General features: G+C 47.0%; 1 protein-coding gene across 3 annotated transcripts in view; it reads right to left on the reverse strand.

The window, feature by feature from the left end:
- PTPRE (protein tyrosine phosphatase receptor type E) overlaps positions 1-15,431 on the reverse strand; it is an 895,414-nt gene that overhangs the window by 240,232 nt on the left and 639,751 nt on the right. For all 3 annotated transcript variants that reach the window (XM_085606227.1, XM_085606229.1, XM_085606228.1), the window contains one exon: positions 251-387. In XM_085606227.1, the coding sequence (XP_085462353.1) occupies positions 251-387 (137 nt within the window). The remainder of the gene's footprint in view (positions 1-250; positions 388-15,431) is intronic.

Genomic DNA, 15,431 nt, shown 5'->3' on the forward strand with positions numbered 1-15,431 from the left:
TAAATCAGGTCCTGAGTTGGGTAAGTTGAAACAGCGACCCATTCCCACAAGCAAAGGAGTATACACCTTCATTTTACCTCTGTAGCGATCACCCAAATATCCTTTTCGCTTTCACTGGTTCTTGAATTGCATTTTTTCAGACATAAATGATTCATTGAAGACATGACATTTATATTGAAACTAAATAAACAATCATTAAATAAACAAAAATGTTTATTATTGTCTCACCGAAACAAATAAAATAACTTACGTTGTACTCTTCACGAAACAGTTTGCCATCATCTGCTGATCGTATTCTAACCTCCACCTCCAAATTCTCCACTGGGATAGGAAAGTACCTCTTTTGGCCCATTGGTGATCTGCTGAGAAGCATAACCCTCTGTTGTTCTGTCAAACCAAGAACAGTAAACAATACTATTGAATTATTTGCAATGGGGGCTGAATGAGATATATGTAAACCCTGTAAAGTGCAAGATTGTGAAGGAAAGCACAAACCTTTGCCTTATCAAATGCATCCATTACAGTATCTAATGTTAAAAGTTTCTTAATCATCCACAGACATGTTCAGGCTTAAATAGATTTCCACCAACAAACAATATTGGAGTTTCAATGGTGCAGAAGTTGTGGTAAACCCCGAGTCTGACTGAGATGAATTAGATTGACAGTCTCAAGACAGTTCAGAATTGAAGATGAAAAGCTAAATTCTAAAGACTTTTCTCTAAAATGTTAGCCAATATTAAGATGGTTCTGAGAAGTAGGTATGTAACATCTTCATTTTGGAAGTGATACTATTACCATGTCTTTCCACTACGTAGGACAGAATTCCATTGCACCAATGCTCCTGAATACAGGTGTAAGAACATTCGTCCCCAAAGCTGCATAAGCTTGATGCCCCCACATCCAAAGTAATTCACCTGCACCAATAATATACTAGGACTTAAACTATATAGAGCACTATATTTGAAAACAAGCCAATCCCTGAGTGTTGTAACCAATGTAAGAGGGCAGAACTTAGCGCAGAATTAAGTGTTTATAGAATCTGTAGAATATGAGCATGAAAAGTAAAGGCGTTTCTATTCAAGGCATGCTATTTTGAATGAGATTTAGTCTGTGACTGGGAAGGAGGCAGACCAATGCTTAATCCTTCCAGTTACATGACTGTTTTTCCTGAGCCCCAAAAATGATTGCTGCAGTGTTCTAAGTTACCTGAAGATGGTCAAGCAACTTGGTCGGTGACCCAGGAAATCTGAGGGAAAATAAACCATTCAGGAACTACAGGAAAGTGTGCTGATTCAAAAACATATAAGTCTATATTCAGAAGCCTTACAAAATGCAAGAGACCTTGTAACTGCATGGCCCTCAAGTAGATCTCACATGGAACCAAGTGGAGTGTGTAGGAAACCAGAAGCAAAGCCACTAGGACACAAGCCAAGATAGAAGGCCCATGGTGAACTGGGATGTTTAGCTCTTTCAGAGACATTATTCTATAGTGGAAGAAAGTCTCAGCCTCAAGTGAAATCTGGGAAATCAAGAACCACTTGTGATATATTGAGGTGTGATAGGAAATAATTTTCTACTGTGTTCTTCATGAAGTTCTTAGTAAATAATGCAAAGAACCTCCAGGCATTGTTTGGTTACATGTGGTGACAAATTAACCAATTGCTCAGATAGGAACAGACTTTACTTTAGTTAAACCTGAGGAGAGGCAACTCAGTTGCAACCTGCTATGTGCATTTATGTTGGATTGAAGAATAATTGCAATAACCACACAAGACAAAATCAGAAAATTTGGAGAAAACTTAAACTGGAGATTAGATACAACTGCCTTCAAAATCTAGCAAGCTTAGCTAATGCCTTTTCCTGGATGGTATATTATATTTAAAGCTTATAATTATCCTGAAACTTTACAGAAGAAGCAAGGACAATTTTTACTGAATTTTTACTGAAGTAGCAGCTGGTCAAGAGAATATGGTTTCCAAACGAGATGAGGATATATTTTCAATATGGCCACTGTTTAGTTGTGAAACAGAGGTCTTGTCCACATTCTGTATTTTGAAAATTCAATGACATTTACTTATTACATTTTATTATTTATTTATTTATTTTATGTTTAAATCCCTTGCGTACACATAGTCTTCATGGAAGTGAGGGCACACATACTGCTTACTTCAAAGCAATCAATCATTCATTGTAGTTTAAAGTAGAAATAAAGAAAGGGCTAGAAGCTGCCAGGGAACAGCCACGCCGGTAATATTTTCAAGATTAACCTGCAGGACCATCTTTGGTGGTCGAGTAGTAGAAGGGTTTTCAACACTTCCAGAACCTACATCTAAGAGAAGGTCTCCTGTTCTCACTTTCCATACAGGATGGACCTGGAGATGGGTCAGATTGTGGAACATAGTTTTCAAGGGGGTAAAGAAGGGAGAAGTCTGTTGGTCAGACGTTCTGCTCCTTTTGTTTGTGTTACTTTGTATACCTTGTTACCTTGTATACTACATAAAGCTTTAAACTTTTACACATTACTCTGCCAATAGATAATGAAACTGTGACAGAACTGGAGTCATGTGGTGATCCCAGTACCGTTGTATATTAACCTGGGTGCTGTAAGGTTTGGGACTGGCTGGGGTAGAGAACACAATATTAATCAAGTCGGAAGCTTGAAAAATTCAAGGCTCCATTAACAATTGAGTAGAAAGCCTTCGAAAGAAAGTGTAAGACTTCTCAACTGTAAATGGCATAAATGTACATCCACTTCAATTGAGGACAGGGTAAAATTTTCTTCCACAATTACTCCCACGTTGCTTAACATGTTGGTGGAGAGGGCGGTGGTTCAAAGACATCTGATCAAAATTCAGCATTGGTAAAGGGCTTGTTTGTGAAGATGGGAATATCATTCTTAGTACTTCTCACCGTTAAAGAGTTTCTGTGAATCCAGTGTGCAACGGCTTCAAAGCAGGATTTCATTCAGTTACGAGCCGATATAGCAGACTGCATGACTGGATGAGCTGATAGGCAGCTGGATCTGTGTGTCATTGGTACATTGAAAATTGTTCAGTCTGAAGCTGACCATACATTTTGCTAAAGGGCTCACTTCAATACTAATTCATCATGTGCTCAGGCAGAACTGCTGGGAAGTGCCAGGAATTGTGCACTGTGAGCCTTACCAACTCCTTTGTTTCATTTTTGCTAATATAGCCCTATTGGTGGGCAGTTTGGGGGCAACCCCCTAATATGCCCCCAAGGAGGTAGGAAAGACTGTTGTGTCATTTAAGTGGCAGTCATAGCGCTTCCCACGGTGGGCCCCCAAACCCCTTCACTTATTTTTTATTTTAATCCCTGTTGACCGAGGGGGGCAGATTGAGTTAATCACCCCCATCTGCCAACAAAGAGGGCAGGAAGATTAATGGTGTTAGAGGTCGTGGATGGAGAACACGCCCTTGCCCAAGGTTCTTCTCCCCATACTAAAATACTTAGTGCCTAGGGGGAGCACCAGGCAGTGCTATAAAGTGAAAGAGAGGTGTTGTTTGAAAGCTGAGTTTCTCGTCTTACAAACACCGCTCTCTCAGTACAATCCCTGGGAGCACAGAGAATGGGACTGTTTTCAGCCCCCTCTGCGCTCTTGGGTTTCTTAGGTGCCAGCTTGTCAATCATGTGATAGCATCACTAATATGATTGTGCCATTGGTAGGAGAGTGACACACCCAGGGCCACAGCAGGAGAGGGGCGTGCCACAAGGTCGGGGCACCAGAGCAGCACATAACAGATGCTGCTTCGGTGTTGGGTCTATGGATGTTCCCTCAATCTACATGGTGCACGGTTAAGACCACAATGGACATCAAGGTCACATCCATAGAGTCCATGGTATAAGAGGGGCTCAGGTTGGGTATGTGTAGCGATACTCCGTTATGACACGCATGCCCCGGTCCGCCCTCACCCCTATAAGTCCTTTTGTGCTCATGGACTAAGACGAGAGTGGTGCAAAAGCCTGCTGCACTACAACTCCCATAAGACCACGGGCCCAGCCAAGGCAGACGCGGGAACAGGAAGTATCCTGCCTCCATATAAGCACCTCCTCCACAGAAGGTGAGTGCTTGACAATCCGACATTGACCCGAACCGGTAGCGGACGCTTCTCTTCCGCTGTCTCTGCCACATTTACTTTGACCTCCAGTTCCGCGGACGCTTTCCTTCCCGCACCGGACTGCATTACCTGCCACGTTGAGCTCAACGCCCCCGCCGTGCGCTGAAGTTTTCCTTCCCGCTGGAGAGGTGGGGGGCGTTGCTACAATATTCGAGGGCGGACGCTTTCCTTCCCGCCTCGGGGTATGGAATCCTACCCACAGATCTCTGGGGATCCGAAACTTAGCCTTCCTGTGATTTCGAAGCAGACCCTTGCACGAGAAGCAGGTAAGGAGCGCGAAGTGCGTAAATTGCAACACACGTCAGAACGCTCACGGATTTCTCGCTCATCAGAGTGTATTAGCGCTAGGTCGCTCTACTTTCTCCTTCCTCTAGTGCCCTTTCTTAGGTGATTAGAACCCCATGCAACTGTGGTAGTGACTGACTACTCTGTGCAGGAATCAACGAACTACAGGAAGGCTGTGGTGTTAACAGCCAGTGGCCTTAACTGCCGATTCAGCACGCACCTCTTTGGGGTCCATGACAATTACGTTTTCCTGACACTTGGCGCAGAGAAACCATTCGAAGGGAGTGGGAATCCGTTACCTCCTTGACATCCACCTTAATTTTCCTTGTGAGTGTTCCTTAAATATATATACATGCATATTCATGTCAGTGTTTAATTGTATGCCGTGTATGGTATTTACACCTATCCATATCTTTCGTCCTTCTGCAGTCCACTCATAGAAGAAAGGTGCCAAGATCAACCCCCCACGAACCCGCAGCATTTCCCGATTGGCTACTCCCTTCCCTGTTCCCCGGGGTACTGCCTTCCATACGAGAGCATGCTATTCGGTGGAAGGTAGTGTCTTGGCGAATAGGGAGGCCTCTCTACTGGCTGTCGTCCCCGCTGGCTGTTAAGAAAAGGTTAGTGGCCTGCCCGTTTATCTTGCGCTGCCGACAGCCTGACAGATTGTCAAGCCCAAGTTAAAAGATCGACCTGGACGATGGACACCAATGTGGTCTTATCCTCTCTGCTGGAGAGTCTAACAGCACTGCAGCAGGAAGTACAGACCTCCCGGTTAGAAAACCAGGACCTTAGGAAGGAAGTGAGCACGTTGCGTAGAGAGGTGGCTGGACTGTCACGTAGGGGCACTGGGACGGGTTCCTATATTAGAGAAGCCACCCTTCCTCCGCCAGGGCTTGTAGTTCCCCCCCTTCACTGGTCACCACAAGTGAGGGTGGGTTTTTTGTAGTACCTCCTGTTCCATCAACACCCTCAGGCCCAAACCCTACAGTACACGTGATCCAAAACACAGGGATTCCGCTGGCATCTCCTGAACGATTCCATGGAGACCCTAAGAAATTCGAAACCTACCTCAACCAATGCAGGCTCCACTTTATGTGCAAACCCACCGTCTTTCAGAGCGATGTTGCGAAGACCGCATTTATGATGTCATACATGGGAAGTAATGCGGCCAGTTGGACCATACCTTTAATGGAAAGAAACGATCCTGTGTTGCATTCCTTCCCTGACTTTTGTGTGGCAATGAGGAAATTGTTCGACCGCAAATCACACATGATATCCTTAGATCGAGAACTACTTACCCTTCAACAAGGATCCCAAGATTTATTGACGTACATAACCACATTCAACCGGCTGGTGGTGGAAACCGACTGGCCACAGGAAAAAAGAACAACTCTGTTCTATCAGGGTTTGAGGGGTGACCTAAAGGACGTGCTCGCACAAGTGGTGCAGCTGCCTCCTACCTGTGAGGAGATGATTGACCTTACCGTCCAGTTAGATCACCGGTTGCAGGAAAGAAAAGGAGACAAGAGTCGAGGTGACCCTCGGGGTTGGTACCCAAAACCGAAACAATTCCCAGAAGAGCACCCTAAGGCTGTTGAAGGGGCAGAACCGATGCAAATAGGAGGCATTCGAGGGCCCCTCACCGCTGAAGAAAAGGAAAAAAGAAGAAAGATGAAATTGTGTTTATATTGCGGTAAAGGAGGGCACTTTATCCGAGAATGTAGGGCCAGAGCGCAACTACCAGAGCGTACGGCTTCCTCGAGACGACAAGCGGTGATGGGAACACAAGAATCGGTGGAAAACTGAAGAGCCCGAGCCAGAGGGAGATCACTGGGTCGGGCAAACGACGAACTTCGATCTCTTCAGTCCTAGCTAACACCCTTCAACCAGCGGTGGCTCATCCCTGTGATAACGTCACTCTGTGGGTAGCTACGGAAAACCCACGTGAGGTGGATGCATTGTTAGATTCGGGTGCCACGGGGAATTACATGGACCGGGGGTTTGCCTTGACCATCGGAGTTCCTTGGGAAATGAAGAAAAAACCCGAATACGTGAAGGCGGCAGACGGATCGGCACTGATCTCTGGGCCAGTCACGTCGCATACGATTCCCTTGTTAATGCAGTTCAACGCATGGCACCAGGAATACATCCAGTTTGATCTTATAGATGTGCCGCAATTCCGCCTCATCCTCGGCATGCCATGTCTGACACTCCATGATCCCACAGTGTGATGGGCAGCGAGGACAGTCGCCCTAGAGTCGACGTATTGCTCCAAGAATTGCCATAAGGGTAACACATCTCTGGACAGGTCGTCGAATACCCAAGCCTGTCTTCTAGCCATAGCAAATGCACAAGAGCCGGTCACTGACACCCGGACCCTACCAAAGGAGTATGAAGAGTACCAACCCCTCTTCGATAAGCAGAAGGCTTCGCGGCTTCTTCCTCACCGGGTATACGATTGCCACATTGAATTGATAACGGGAGCGGACATCCCATGCAGTAGAGTGTATGCGCTCACAGAACCCGAGACACTTTATCTAAAAAACTACCTTGAGGAGAACCTGGCTTCTGGCTTTATCGTACCGTCCTCTTCGCCGGCTTCTTCCCCACTTTTCTTCATACCGAAGAAAGACTGTGACGAGCTTCGACCCTGCATAGACTATCGCGCTATTAACAGCATAACCGTGAAGAACAGATACCCACTACCGCTGATTCCGGTTTTACTGGATCAACTCAAAGGGGCCCGGTATTTTACAAAGTTGGATCTCAGAGGCGCCTATCACCTAGTCAGAGTAAAAAGCGGGAATGAATGGAAGACAGCTTTCCGGACGAAGTTTGGACTGTTTGAATATAGGGTGATGCCCTTTGGGCTATGCAACGCCCCGGCAGCCTTCCAATACTTTATGGATGAAGTGCTGAGAGGATTACTAGACACTATCTGCGTGGTATACATAGACGACATTCTCATTTACTCCTCTTGTCTACAAGACCATGTGAACCACGTGAAAGAAGTCCTCAACAGACTACGTCATCAAGAGCTATACGCAAAGCTGGAGAAATGCTTTTTCCATGTCCAAGAGGTAGCCTTTTTGGGATATATTATCAATGCCCAGGGCTTCCAAATGGAAACAGGAAAGATCGAGGCCATCACCCAGTGGCAAACCCCCCAACAGGTGAAAGCAGTACAAAGCTTTTTAGGGTTTGCCAATTATTACAGGCGTTTCATTAAGGATTTCTCCAAAATAATACACCCAATTTCCTGTCTCTTGAGAAAAAACACACCGTTCATTTGGAGCGAGGAGGCTGAGCGTTCTTTCCAGCTGCTAAAAGCTCGGTTTAGACAAGCCCCCATCCTTAGACATCCAGACACGCAACTCCCTTTCATAGTCGAGACAGATGCCTCCCAACACGCGCTAGGAGGGGTGTTGTCCCAAAGACATCCTAAAACTGGACAAATACATCCTGTGGCGTATTTCTCGAAAGAACTCACCCCCAGCTAAATGAATTACTCTATCTCCGACAAGGAGTTGCTGGCTATAAAAAGGGCGTGCGAGGAATGGAGGCACTACCTTTTGGGGGCCCATCATACCATCGAGATTTATACGGACCACCGTAATCTACTGTTCTTGAAAACAGCCAAGGCCCTCACCCCTCGCCAGTTGCGTTGGACTCTTTTTTTCTCAGACTACGACTTTGTAATAAAGTACCGCCCAGGGCCTCAAAACGGCAAGGCAGATGCCCTTTCTCGTAGTATGAATACTGAGAACGACATACCCTTGGAAGGCCCCGAAACTCCGTTGATACTGGCGGAAGGAGTGTTCCGGAACCAGTCCATTGCGCTATTGACCTCGACGGACTTTGTAGAAGACGTCAGGTCCTCATTAACCGGAGTGGATGCGCAAACCTGGCTTAAAGAAGATCCCGACCATAGGACCATAAACCTTGGTTTACTGTATCACTACCATGCCTTATATGTGCCTATCCCTGACCTACAGCTCCAGGTGCTAAAGTGGGCACACGATTCTATGTTAGGAGGACATCTAGGAATCCGCAAGACGATCGCCTGTGTTGAGCGAGCCTTCTGGTGGCAGTCTCTGAAGGAAGATACCAGAGAATAGGTACAGAGCTGTTCAGTGTGCGCGCAAGGGAAGGCCAGGCATGAAAAACCAACAGGAATGCTTCACCCAATACCTATCCCTCCTAGACCATGGCACACGGTGTCCATGGATTTTATCGTAGAAATGCCCCCATGCCAAGGGTACACAACTATTCTAGTCATAGTGGATCATTTGACCAAGATGGGACATTTCATACCATTGGTAGGATTACCTACATCCTCTGAATTAGCCCTTCTTGTCCTACAGCATGTAGTTAGAGCTCATGGAATTCCCAACGTCCTCATCACAGACCGTGGGACTCAATTCACCTCCCGTTTCTGGAAAGCCTTGTGTAAGACTATGGGAATAGAAGCGCGCCTTTCTTCCAGTTACCATCCCCAAACGGGTGGGAAAACAGAACGCCTCAACCAAACTCTGGAGCAGTACCTCTGGTGCTTTTCTCTACAAAACACCGCAAATTGGGTAACGTTAGTATGGATGGCGGAGTTCGCCTACAGCAATGCGGACCATGCCACGTTGGGGTGCTCCCCTTTCTTTTGTCTCCACGGCCACCACCCGAACATGCTTCCCTTTGAGTGGCCAATTTCCACCAATCTCCCGAGCATACATGAGCATCATGCACACCTTAGAGCGGTCCTACTAGATGCCAAACAACATCTCATTACAGCGCAGGCAGCACAAAAATGCTTTGCCGCCAAGAAAAGAACGAAAGAAGCTGAGTATCAAGTGGGGGACAAGGTATGGTTAGCCACAAAACACATACACTTAAAGGGAGTGGGCAAGTTAAAACCCAAATATATCGGTCCTTACAGCATCGAGGAGGTCATTAACCCTGTTGCCATGAGATTAGCTTTACCGCTAGCATGGCACATACACCCTGTATTCCACGTGTCCTTGCTACAACCCTGCCCCACTACAGTGAGACTGCCAGAAAGACCACCACCCATAAATATTGATGGCCAAGAAGAGTATGAGGTCCAACAACACTTGGATTCCCTACTGGTGCGGGGGCGAGTACAGTATCTCGTAGAATGGAAAGGGTATGGGGTGGAAGACCGGACATGGGAACCCATACAGAATCTCCACTGTCCGGACTTACTGGAACAGTTTCATGAGAACAATCCGGGTAAGCCGGGTCACCCGCCGGGTCGGCGGTCCTTGAGAGGGGGTTCTGTAGCGATACTCCATTATGACACGCATGCCCCGGTCCGCCCTCACCCCTATAAGTCCTTTTGTGCTCATGGACAAAGACGAGAGTGGTGCAAAAGCCTGCTGCACTACAACTCCCATAAGACCACGGGACCCAGCCAAGGCAGACGCGGGAACAGGAAGTATCCTGCCTCCATATAAGCACCTCCTCCACAGAAGGCGAGTGCTTGACAATCCGACATTGACCCGAACCGGTAGCGGACGCTTCTCTTCCGCTGTCTCTGCCACATTTACTTTGACCTCCAGTTCCGCGGACACTTTCCTTCCCGCACCGGACTGGATTACCTGCCACGTTGAGCTCAACGCCCCCGCCGTGCGAGGACGCTTTCCTTCCCGCTGGAGAGGCGGGGGGCATTGCTACAATATTCCGAGGGCGGACGCTTTCCTTCCCACCTCGGGGTACGGAATCCTACCCACAGATCTCTGGGGATCCGAAACTTAGCCTTCCTGTGATTTCGAAGCAGACCCTTGCACGAGAAGCAGGTAAGGAGCGCAAAGTGCGTGAATTGCAACGCACGTCAGAACGCTCACGGATTTTTCGCTCATCAGAGTGTATTAGCGCTAGGTCGCTCTAGTTTCTCCTTCCTCTAGCGCCCTTTCGTAGGTGATTAGAACCCCATGCAACTGTGGTAGTGACTGACTACTCTGTGCAGGAATCAACGAACTACACGCAGGCTGTGGTGTTAACAGCCAGTGGCTTCAACTGACGATTCAGCACGCACCTCTTTGGGGTCCATGACAATTACGTTTTCCTGACACTTGGCACAGAGAAACCATTCGAAGGGAGTGGGAATCTGTTACCTCCTTGACAACCACCTTAATGTTCCTTGTGAGTGTTCCTTAAATATATATACATGCATAGTCATGCCAGTGTTTAATTGTATGCCGTGTATGGTATTTACACCTATCCATATCTTTCGTCCTTCTGCAGTCCACTCATAGAAGAAAGGTGCCAAGATCAACCCCCCACGAACCCGCAGCATTTCCCGATTGGCTACTCCCTTCCCTGTTCCCCGGGGTACTGCCTTCCATACGAGAGCATGCTATTCGGTGGGAGGTAGTGTCTTGGCGAATAGGGAGGCCTCTCTACTGGCTGTCGTCCCCGCTGGCTGTTAAGAAAAGGTTAGTGGCCTGCCCGTTTATCTTGCGCTGCTGACAGCCTGACAGTATGAATGAGTAAACCCTCAGAAAAAGTTAGGTATATCAAGACGATTTAACCTGCTGGAGTCTCGCAGGTTTCTTGTGGTGACAAAAAATAGAGAAATAGGCTAGCCTGACTAGATGAGTGATCTTTTTTTCCCATCTGTCATTTTGATACCGCAGTACTGGTGCTGGTACTGCAGTGCCAAATGATCTGATGACAGGCCTCAACACTGAAGAAAATGTTGTGGCTCCCATTAGAGGACTAAGGAATTTAGGAAAGGTTTTAAAGGGCCACATACCGTGGCAGGGAGGGCCCACATTGACCCCCAGGGCCATGGGGTGGAGTCCCAGTGGAACACTCCCATAAGTTGAATTTATCAAATAATTATTATTTCAGGTAACCAGTACCAAGGTACCAGCACCAGGTATGTGGTACCCAGCTAGGACAAACCAGTAGTACCATGGTACCAGTACAGTGATACCCAAAAACATTTTAAAAGAAATATTAAATGGGTCTGGTCATAGACAAAATCATAGACAAGACCCTGCGGCCATTCACCATGGTGCAAGCTGTAGACATAGCTTAGTAAGGATTGACCGCCTGCAGTGGATTGGGCTCAGGATCAAGGGCAGGACAGGGCATTGTTTGCAGTTTCCCAGAGGGGGCTGGGCATATGCTCAACTTTGAATATGATTAAAAAAATGAAGTTCAAGGAATGAATAAAGATTAAAGTGGTGTTATAGTAATGTATGGTAATAAGATCTTAACTTAAGTTAAGAAATAAACAAATTTGTTGAGATATCATCAGTGAATTCTTCAATGATGTCGTCTAACATGTCATGAGTAATGTAATATGTGAGGTTGAAAGCAGTGCATGTTGGAGATGCAAGTTATCGTTAGTTCACTAAACTATAACTGGCAAATTTCGGTTTCCATAAGTTAGTTCTTATCTCATTTCACCACCTAACTTTATATGTAGACTATACTAGATATTCACTGACTGGATGACTACAAATCTTTGGCAACCAGCTCTCTTGAGAATATAACCCATTGTGGATTACTCAGGTGCTGGATGCTTCATATAGACAAAGGGGCTTGCGTTCAGCCAGCCCTAACTCTCACTCACTCCCTATGAGGAGATAACACACTGTACATGTGTTTGGTTGTGTTCAGCAGAAGTTGAGAGAAGAACCTACCCTTCCATCCACACCCATGTTTTTTGGCCAGGTCTGATGCCAACTCCCTGTACAGACATAACCCTCTGCACAAAGCCTGTGTCCATATGCGGTCAGGTTTGAGAGCTGTGCCTGGCCTTTGGCCAAGGCATGCACAGAGCTCACATGTCCATAGATGTACATGTGCATGGCCTTTTGCTGTGCACATTTGTAAAGTGGATGTTCTTTTTTAACGATTTTAACCTCCTACATTTCAGCCCTCACAACTACCTGTGCCTGTTATTTTTCTGTTCTTACATATGGCATGAGTAACGACAACTTAAAAGACATCCTGAATGGCATTAAGGCACACGCAGCCATGCGTAGTGTGGATTAAATGTAACTGACAATGACAATGATCATGACATTTGTGATGTTTGTGTTGACATCCAACTGATCATGGAAACCAGAATCAACTTCCACAGCGGGATGAAGGCCGTTGCCACATGGATGAAAGATAGTTGCCTCAAACTCAACTCGAAGAAGACTGAAGTACTGATCTTGGGACCCACCCCCTCAGCTTGGGATGATTCTTGGTGGCCTGCCGCAGTAGGACCCCCTCCACCCCCCACGGACCATGCATTTAACCTCGGCATCATACTGGACTCCTCGCTCACAATGAATCGCCAGATCAACGCAGAATCCTCATCATGCTTCAACACGCTCCGCCTGCTTCGAAAGACATTCAGTTGGATCCCCATCGAATCCAGAAAGACGGTCACCCATGCACTTATCACCAGCAGACCCTACTACGGCGTCACCCAGAAACTCCAGAACATTCAAAACACCGCAGACAGACTGGTCCTCAGCATCCCCCGCTCAGCCACATCACTGAACACCTTCAAGAGCTACACTGGCTCCAAGTCAACAAAATAATCATCTTCAAGCTCCTCATACATGCCTACAAAGCCCTCCATGACGCAGGACCAGCATATATGAACCACCACCTCTCATTCCACGTACATGCCAGACACCTTCACTCTGTCCAACTGGCCCTGGCCACTGTCCCACATATCCACAACACAAGAGTCGGAGGAAGATCCTTCTCCTACCTCGCCGCCAAGACCTGGAACACCCTGCCTCAGGCAATCCCTGTTGCTAACCCAATTCAGGAAGGATCTCAAGACCTGGATCTTTGACTGAACCCCTTAGCCCAGGTGGATCAGCAGCCTCCCCCTTCCCCACCAATCAGCACATTGAGACCCTTACAGGTGAGTAGCCTCCCCGCTATATAAACCCCTGGTTGATTGATTGACATCATGGGTGAGGTAAGAGGTGTGCACTGATGAGTGAGTTGAGTTGTACCCCATAACTTGTGAATTACAGGGTTTTTTAGATTTTAAGTGACAACAAAAAGGCCCTGATATTAAGTGAGTTTTATATTTATTCACAAGTACATTTTATCTTCCAAATACATTAACCATTACCTTTCATTAACTAAGTATTTTTATATTAATATATGTGATATTTTAATAATTTACATTATAATATTAACAAGGCACATATCTGCTGTACTTGGGTTTCAGCTGATATCTTTTTTGTAGGTGGTTGCTGTGTTGGGGAAGTAAGAGCAGACCTCAGAGAGCCACAAGGCTGCATGACTGCACTCCAGGTGGGTCATTCCCTCTGTGGGACATATGTTGGTGGGGTGAGTTGGCACAGAGTAGGGTGTGGACTAGATGATGGCTAGGAGGGTGAAGGTGGAAATAAAAGTAGAAAAAAAGAATGTCAATATTTATAGATAATATTTAAAGAGATAAACCAATGTACATATATTGCAAGATGGTAACCCGCATTAAAACATTAACACGGGACATGGAACAGCAGAAGCTTTCCACTTTATGGAACGATATTGACTTTCTTGAAGAAACAAATACTTCCCCCAAAGATTGGGATGCGCTAATTGCAACCAGCATTGCCGTGAGGGGAACGGCTGCTATTACTCACCTCCTTCTACCACAGCCGTGAGGGAAACGGCGCACCAACCAGCCTCTCCGCTGTTTCACCGCCCTGGTACCGCCGTGAGGGGAACAGCTAAGCCAGAACTACAGGTCCCAGCAGGACTTGCGTAGCGCCTGCTGAGGGCGTCATCGCTGGGCACCAGGAGGTCCTCTAAAGCCAGCACAGCCCTCACGCGGCACAGGACGTGCGCGGGCATGCCCAGGCGCTGCCCGGGCATAGCCCAGGCCAAGGGCGGACCCGTCTGCACCCGTCAGAGGCCAGAAGAGGCTGGGCTGGACCACCCCCCTAAGATTTTGAAGGGGTGCAGGACAGACCTTGGAAGTGGATTTCCCCAATTCATCATCAAGGTTAGTGACTTAATAGTTCCCCTATACTTGGCTATTAAATCGACCCTTTTGTAAAGATGGGAGGGCGAGCCGGGGCGGGAAAGTCAAATGTGGCCCCAGTGCAGCCGGCCTCTTCTATTCAACAGACATCTATAGACCGGATGCTACAGAGAGCCATTGGCGTAGTGGCAAATGAGATCGAACTAACTGAAAGGCAACTATCACTCACACCTAATCTTGCCGCTCCTCTACATCCACTGGATTTAACAGACTACCCTCTTATCACGGATCAGGAACTTGCCTCCTGTGACACAGGACCTCCCGTAGAAAGTAGGGTTGATGTTTTACATCCGGGGGGGCTCGCCCTAAGAAAGAGAAAACCAAAGTTACTATACCAAGAGGGCCCCCAAAAAAAATCCCCGTACCCGAGACTCCCATTGCTACAAGGGCCAATGACCACAGCCCCCCATCTAATGGAGGCCCGGAACAGCCAGCCTGGGTCACGAACGTGGTTGTAGACATGCAGGTCCAAGTAAGGACCATAGTGAGGGACGAACTAAAAAATCTATGGGATCGGGTCGACAAACTGGCAAAATTAGTAGAAAGATGGGTGGATAGGACCGAGGTAATACTGAAAGAAAAGGTGCCAGTCAACTCATTGTCCCACACAAGACCCGGCCCCCAGACTATAGAAGCCAACACATTCCCTCCACACAAAACATCTCAAATAATTCAGGAGAAGGAGGGAAAGCAACAATGCAGTCCTAAAGGGGTGGAGAAAGGAAATATTACTCATGGCCAGGAGCCAAAGCAGGGAGTACAGAAGGAAAAGGCAAATGTTGGGGGGGCTGTAGGATCCCATGAAAACACATCTACTGGCACTAGGGCTAGACGAAACAGTAGGCAACAGGAGGGTCCACAAGAGGTAGGGACTGCTCTTCCATGCATTAATCTACCCCCAGCCTCAATCCCTTTTGTAGTTATTCTTGCGGGAGTCCCTGAACTAAAGAAAGGCACCAGGGAAACGTATT

The sequence above is a fragment of the Triturus cristatus genome, chromosome 1_2, assembly GCF_964204655.1.
Source record: "Triturus cristatus chromosome 1_2, aTriCri1.1, whole genome shotgun sequence".
In the NCBI taxonomy this organism is placed as follows: Eukaryota; Metazoa; Chordata; class Amphibia; order Caudata; family Salamandridae; genus Triturus; species Triturus cristatus.